At 44.6% G+C, this 6,875-nt stretch overlaps 1 protein-coding gene across 4 annotated transcripts in view; it reads left to right on the forward strand.

Moving 5' to 3' along the window:
* The window catches only part of LOC129854923 (ubiquitin-conjugating enzyme E2 Q2-like), a 30,768-nt gene extending 23,970 nt beyond the window's left edge, over nucleotides 1-6,798 (forward strand). For all 4 annotated transcript variants that reach the window (XM_055922103.1, XM_055922101.1, XM_055922102.1 and 1 more), the window contains exon 14: nucleotides 89-6,798. In XM_055922103.1, coding sequence (XP_055778078.1) covers nucleotides 89-120 — 32 coding nt within the window. In that variant the 3' untranslated portion in view covers nucleotides 121-6,798. The remainder of the gene's footprint in view (nucleotides 1-88) is intronic.
* Nucleotides 6,799-6,875: the final 77 nt, after the last annotated feature.

The following is a 6,875-nucleotide window of genomic DNA, read 5'->3' on the forward strand; positions in this document are numbered from 1 at the left end:
CTATCAATCCAAATGAGCTTGAATGATGTATAATATTGATAATGTATACACCAGTGGGTACTATGGCAACCTCCTGTGTTTTGTTCAGGCTGGTACACACCTCCTAAAGAAGACGGCTAAAGAAGTCACTCCTCGTACTCACTGGGAACAGAATGGCGTCTTTGGGTCAAAAACTTTCTTTTGTTTAGTTTTTTTTGGGGGGGGGGTGGAGTTTTTTTTCTCCCTTCTGACATATCAGGAGTAAGTAAATCATCTTTCTCCTGGAAACCAACTGACAAAATTCTTCCATCTCGCCTGGCGTCGTCGGCTCAGTTGACCAGTATCTCTCCTCTCTGCCTGGTCCAACAATAGGCTAGACTTCCTACTCCCCGTCCCCCGTCCCCCGTCGCTCTCACGTCACTCCACTTCCTCTGAGGGGCGTGTTTGTGGAGGCTGAGGGCATCGTGCGCATCTTTAAAAAAAGGTTATTGTTTTCCCTTTTTTCTTCTTCTGTACATACGCTGGTGTGACAACGTGGACTTGACATAAAATCACCATCTGTTTCTCCTGGGAGAGAGAGAGAACACTGATGTTCTGACAAGACGAGAGCTAGTTGGTTTGTTCGTAGCCATGTCCTTCTTTGTTTTTAGTGTGACTCTGTCAGCTCTTACCTTACAGCCGCGGCATGGTCAGTGGGATTTAACTGAAAGCTCTGTGGTGACCGTTTGAATTTAAAGCGAAGAAGACGATGATGATGATGATGATGTTTCAGTGATGTCATCTTTCGTGTCACTGCTCCTTATTCCTCCTCACTTTGTGTAATATTTACTGGTACAAATTGCAGGCATTGTTAAAATATTATACGCTTAAAATTGTAATTGTACTTGCTGGCTTGTTTAATGTCCCATGAGCCAGATTGGTGACAAAATGGTGTGTGACTAGGATGCAGGAGGGGCTTTAAACTGAGTCTGAGGTTCTGTCCTAAATGAAATCCAATTCCCTACACACTACACTACTTTTGACCGGGGCCCTATGGGAATACAAACGTAGGATGTTGACAAAGCTCTTAGAATAAAGCAAAGCATCTCTGCTGTGGGTTTCAGATAAATGGATGGTCAAAAGCAGTAAACTATGTAGACCAGGGCAGCCCCAACCCTCTTCCTGGAGATCTACTGTCCTGTAGGTTTTCAGTCCAACCCTCTTCCTGGAGATCTACTGTCCTGTAGGTTTACAGTCCAACCCTCTTCCTGGAGATCTACTGTCCTGTAGGTTTACAGTCCAACCCTCTTCCTGGAGATCTACTGTCCTGTAGGTTTTCAGTCCAACCCTCTTCCTGGAGATCTTTTGTCCTGTAGGTTTTCAGTCCAACCCTCTTCCTGGAGATCTTTTGTCCTGTAGGTTTTCAGTCCAACCCTCTTCCTGGAGATCTTTTGTACTGTTGGTTTTCAGTCCAACCCTAATTTAGAATATCTGATTCAGCTAGTTAAGGTCTTGTTGAGCAGCTAATTAGTAGAATCAGGTGTGTTTATTTAGGGTTGGACAGTAGATCTCCAGGAAGAGGGTTGGACTGTAAACCTACAGGACAGTAGATCTCCAGGAAGAGGGTTGGACTGAAAACCTACAGGACAGTAGATCTCCAGGAAGAGGGTTGGACTGTAAACCTACAGGACAGTAGATCTCCAGGAAGAGGGTTGGACTGTAAACCCACAGGACAGTAGATCTCCAGGAAGAGGGTTGGACTGTAAACCCACAGGGCAGTAGATCTCCAGGAAGAGGGTTGGGAAGTCCTGATATAGGGTACCATCTTCTTGCTGTCCTGTAGCATACAGCTTTTGATCCTCATTCACCCACACCCAGTCTGAATATTATTCATGTACTATAGTTGAACTGGGCTCCACCTGTCATTTTGTAAATCCATGTACCTGTCTTAAATATACCATTGGGGGGGGACAGAACAAGTGTGCTTACCGGCCACAGACTGATGTCTCAGAATGCAGGAGGATGTCTCTGGTGTGAGGCCAGAAGGTTTTGTGTCTATCCCAAACGGCACCCTATTCCCAACATAGTGCACTACTTTTTGACAAGAGCTCTATTGGTCCCTGGTCTAAAATATTGCAGTATCTTGGGAATGGGGAGCCATTTTGGATCTGGGTGTTGTGTCTGACATGGCACCGTATTCTCTTCATAGTCCACTATATAGGGAATGGGGTGCCATTTTGGATCTAGGCGTTGTGTCTGACATGGCACCGTATTCTCTTCATAGTCCACTATATAGGGAATGGGGTGCCATTTTGGATCTAGGCGTTGTCTGACATGGCACCGTATTCTCTTCATAGTCCACTATATAGGGAATGGGGTGCCATTTTGGATCTGGGTGTTGTATAAGCATTATGACCCTCTTGTTTTATTCTAAGGAATGCAAACTAAGATAGTTTTGTTCCTCCCAGCTGACACTTGAGGTTAATATACCTTCTCTTTCTCCTCAACAACGCGCTGTTCTTCGACTTGCACCGTTAAAGGTATAGCCATCTGAAGTTAGCATTAGCAGAGCTAACATAGCCCTGTAGCGAGTGGTTAGCGCCATGCTAACATTAAGAGGCCTTTATGAGTAGGTAACTATCTGATGTTTTTATTTGGTGGTTGGTGGGTTTGCTCATGACATGACGACCACTGTTGTACTGCATTTAAAGACGCCGACGGCCTTTGTTCCAGATCTGTTTTTGTACGGTCTTTCCAAAATGTCACAGGACTTGACAAGACCGCACAAACATCGGACCAAACCAGGCTAGAAGCGTAGTAGACGAGGCTTCTGTGGCACAACACACATGAGACGTAGAGGGATGAAAGATGTTGTGGCTATGCACCGTTCACTCTATCCATTCCTGTACCAAACTTGTAAAGCTGTGATTTTTTATTTTACCTCTCCCTCAGACACCCTCCATCAGTTACGTTATTAGTCAGTAGTCAGTTTTTCTATAGTCAGCTTTCATTGGAGGTTGAAGCATTTGTGAGACTTACACAATTGTATGTTTTCATAATAGTATTCCTATTATTACAGGACAGAGTTTTCATTGGGCTGTAGCAAGGCTGGCCAACCCTCTGCCTGGAGATCTTCTGTCCTGTTGGTTTTCAGTCTCACCATAATTTAGCGTATCTGATTCATCTAGTTATGATCTTGTTGAGCAGCTAATTAGTAGAATCAGATGTGTTAAATTAGGGTTGACCTGAAAACCCACAGGACGATAGATCTCCAGGAAGAGGGTTGGACTGAAAACCCACAGGACGATAGATCTCCATGAAGAGGGTTGGACTGAAAACCCACAGGACGATAGATCTCCAGGAAGAGGGTTGGACTGAAAACCCACAGGAAGTTATATCTCCAGGAAGAGGGTTGGACTGAAAACCCACAGGACGGTAGATCTCCAGGAAGAGGGTTGGACTGTAAACCCACAGGACGGTAGATCTCCAGGAAGAGGGTTGGACTGAAAACCCACAGGACGGTAGATCTCCAGGAAGAGGGTTGGACTGAAAACCCACAGGAAGTTATATCTCCAGGAAGAGGGTTGGACTGAAAACCCGCAGGACGATAGATCTCCAGGGAGAGGGTTGGACTGAAAACCCACAGGACGATAGATCTCCAGGAAGAGGGTTGGACTGAAAACCCGCAGGACGATAGATCTCCAGGAAGAGGGTTGGGCAGCCCTGGTCTATAGTATACAACCTTTCATTGGGTGATATATTCTAAATTCTATAGCTACCTAAGTTGAAACACAGTTGACTATTTGTAGGGGGATTTTCCTTGTCCTGGTAAATTAAATACATCTTAGGTATGTCCCAGATGACACCCTCTTTCCTTATATAGTGAACTACTTTCTTTAGTAGGGCTTAGGTCAAACAAAAGTAGTTCACTATGTGAGGAATAAGCTGCTGTTTGGGACGTAGAATACCAGGCTTGGTTGAACATATAAACAGTGTATGTTGAGGCTCTGTGTTTTTCACCTTGTATACCAAGAATGTTTGGCTAAATATCTTTTTTTATTTTTTTTATGTGTACTAATAAGAAGGATTACTGTATTATACTGTGTAAGTATAAATTGCTCTTATGAACTGATGCGATAAGTTTTGGAATGCCGTTACTTACCCCCCCTTTTTTTTTTTTTCTTTAGTGTTTTCTCGTGTAACACATCTGCAGTGCTACTATAAGATGTCTCCCAAATGGCACCCTATGGAGTGCACTTCTTTTGATTAGGGCCAATAGGGAATAGGGTGCACTACTTTTGACCAGGGCCAATAGGGAATAGGGTGCACTACTTTTGACCAGGGCCAATAGGGAATAGGGTGCACTACTTTTGACCAGGGCCAATAGGGTATATGGTGCACTTCTTTTGATTAGGGAATAGGGTGCACTACTTTTGATCAGGGCCAATAGGGAATAGGGTGCACTACTTTTGACCAGGGCCAATAGGGAATAGGGTGCACTACTTTTGACCAGGGCCAATAGGGAATAGGGTGCACTACTTTTGACCAGGGCCAATAGGGTATATGGTGCACTTCTTTTGATTAGGGAATAGGGTGCACTACTTTTGATCAGGGCCAATAGGGAATAGGGTGCACTACTTTTGACCAGGGCCAATAGGGAATAGGGTGCACTACTTTTGACCAGGGCCAATAGGGAATAGGGTGCCATTTGGGATGTGCTCTGTGTTTTATCCTGTGGGGTGTCTCACCCTTTCTGCAAAAGCAGTTTTGAACTGAACAAAACTCAGGTAAACAAACTGTTTACTTTTGGAGGGGATAACTGTGGCCCAAATAGCAACCTATTCCCTATAAATTTGATCAGAGCCCCATATAGGGAATAGGGCCCTGGTCAAAAGTAGTGCACTATATAGGGTGCCCTTTCTGCATGTCCACCCCCATGCTTTGACTGGTATCAAAAACATTATGATCATCTGCTGTATGTTTGTATTTAGCCTCTTAACTAATACATATATGCAGGCTAGGCTACTATGTTGTTTTTTTTGATAGTGCAAGAGATCTTTTAAATATCTCATATGTAATGTTAAATATATATTTGCACAAAATGGCAAGGATGTGCCTCAGTGGTCAATATACCTAAAATAACAAATCCAAGTCCTTCAAGAACCTCACCTTTTTCTGAATCGGGGGGAAACATTTTTATTTAAATATCAACTCTTCTATTCCTTATTGATAGCGGTCTGAATGATGTTTCCAGTCTGAATCATACAGGCTGCGTCTCCCTTCTCCACCGTTCATCCCAAAGTGTATGACGTGCGCACTTCAAGTCATGGATTTACATTGCTGGAGGGAGTTTCAACCATCTGTTAAATCTACGACCGTTGAGCGTGCGGGTGCCCATTGTCTGTAGAAAGGTGGAGAATGGCGATGTAGCCACAGGTTGTTGTATTTCTAGGGGTCGACAGGTGGGGGGGGGGGGGGGGGGGGGGGGGTGTTAATTCTGTACTGCATCTACTTCACTCCAGATGACTGAGATTCTGTCCCAAATGGCACCATTTTATTCCCTACATAGGGCACTACTGTTGACCAGGGCTCTGGTCTAATGTAGGGCACTACTGTTGACCAGGGCTCATGGGGAGCCCCATAGGGCTCTGGTCTAATGTAGGGCACTACTGTTGACCAGGGCTCATGGGGAGCCCCATAGGGCTCTGGTCTAATGTAGGGCACTACTGTTGACCAGGGCTCATGGGGAGCCCCATAGGGCTCTGGTCTAATGTAGGGCACTACTGTTGACCAGGGCTCATGGGGAGCCCCATAGGGCTCTGGTCTAATGTAGGGCACTACTGTTGACCAGGGCTCATGGGGAGCCCCATAGGGCTCTGGTCTAATGTAGGGCACTACTGTTGACCAGGGCTCATGGGGAGCCCCATAGGGCTCTGGTCTAATGTAGGGCACTACTGTTGACCAGGGCTCATGGGGAGCCCCATAGGGCTCTGGTCTAAAGTAGTGCAATACGTAGGGAATAGGGTGCCATTTGAGATCAGCCAAAGGCTTGTCCTGTTACTTCTGCACAGAATTGATGGTTAGCATACGATTATAACTTCACTTCACGAATCCATTTTAAAGTAACTTAGGGTCAACTCAGTAGAACATTTTAGCACGTCTCTATAACCCTGCGGACACCCAGATCCTGTCCAGATTACAACCTCCCTAGCCCCCTTTCCTACCACCAGACACGGACATGTGGAGAACTGAGGCTGTATGTATTAAGCGTCTTAGTAGGAGTGGCAGATCTAGGATCATTCTTCTTCATAGATAATTATGACTGTTGGACAGGAGGGACCTGATCCTAGATCAGCTCTGCTACTCTTGATGTTGGATACTTTACCCTGATTACAATGTGATAGGGGTTAAGCAATATGATAGGATAGGTGGATATGTTGCCCTATTGCTTACACGTGGCCAATCCTTTCCGATCTAGGGGGTAGGTAGAGGGGGAGCCTGTTTCTGGACAGGGCCCAAATCTCTGGTCAGGGTTTAGGAGCTCAATCACTTTGGGGGTAGTCAGTCAGTTGTTGTTCATTCTGTGATGAATAGGTTTGCACGCTTCTCTGTTACTGGACCAGTGTTTTTGATAAAAAAGTTCATTTATCTTCTCTATCTAGACTAATTGTGAATTCATTTTCTGCTCGTCAGCAAATGGTGGACAGATTGTCAAGTTTTGCACCGTTGGCATGCTTTGGTTTGTGTTCATATTTTTTTTTCCATTTCAAAACAAATTTTGACCATGTACAGTAATTTATAAACTTGCATCAAGTTTATGAATAAAGAATTTTAAGATTATTTGTTGGTGATTTGTTTTTTTTACATTTATTTGTTTACTTTCATTTCTTTTGTTTGGGGTGGAGTGGGGGGACAAC

Source organism: Salvelinus fontinalis, chromosome 5 (genome assembly GCF_029448725.1).
Source record: "Salvelinus fontinalis isolate EN_2023a chromosome 5, ASM2944872v1, whole genome shotgun sequence".
NCBI lineage: Eukaryota > Metazoa > Chordata > Actinopteri > Salmoniformes > Salmonidae > Salvelinus > Salvelinus fontinalis.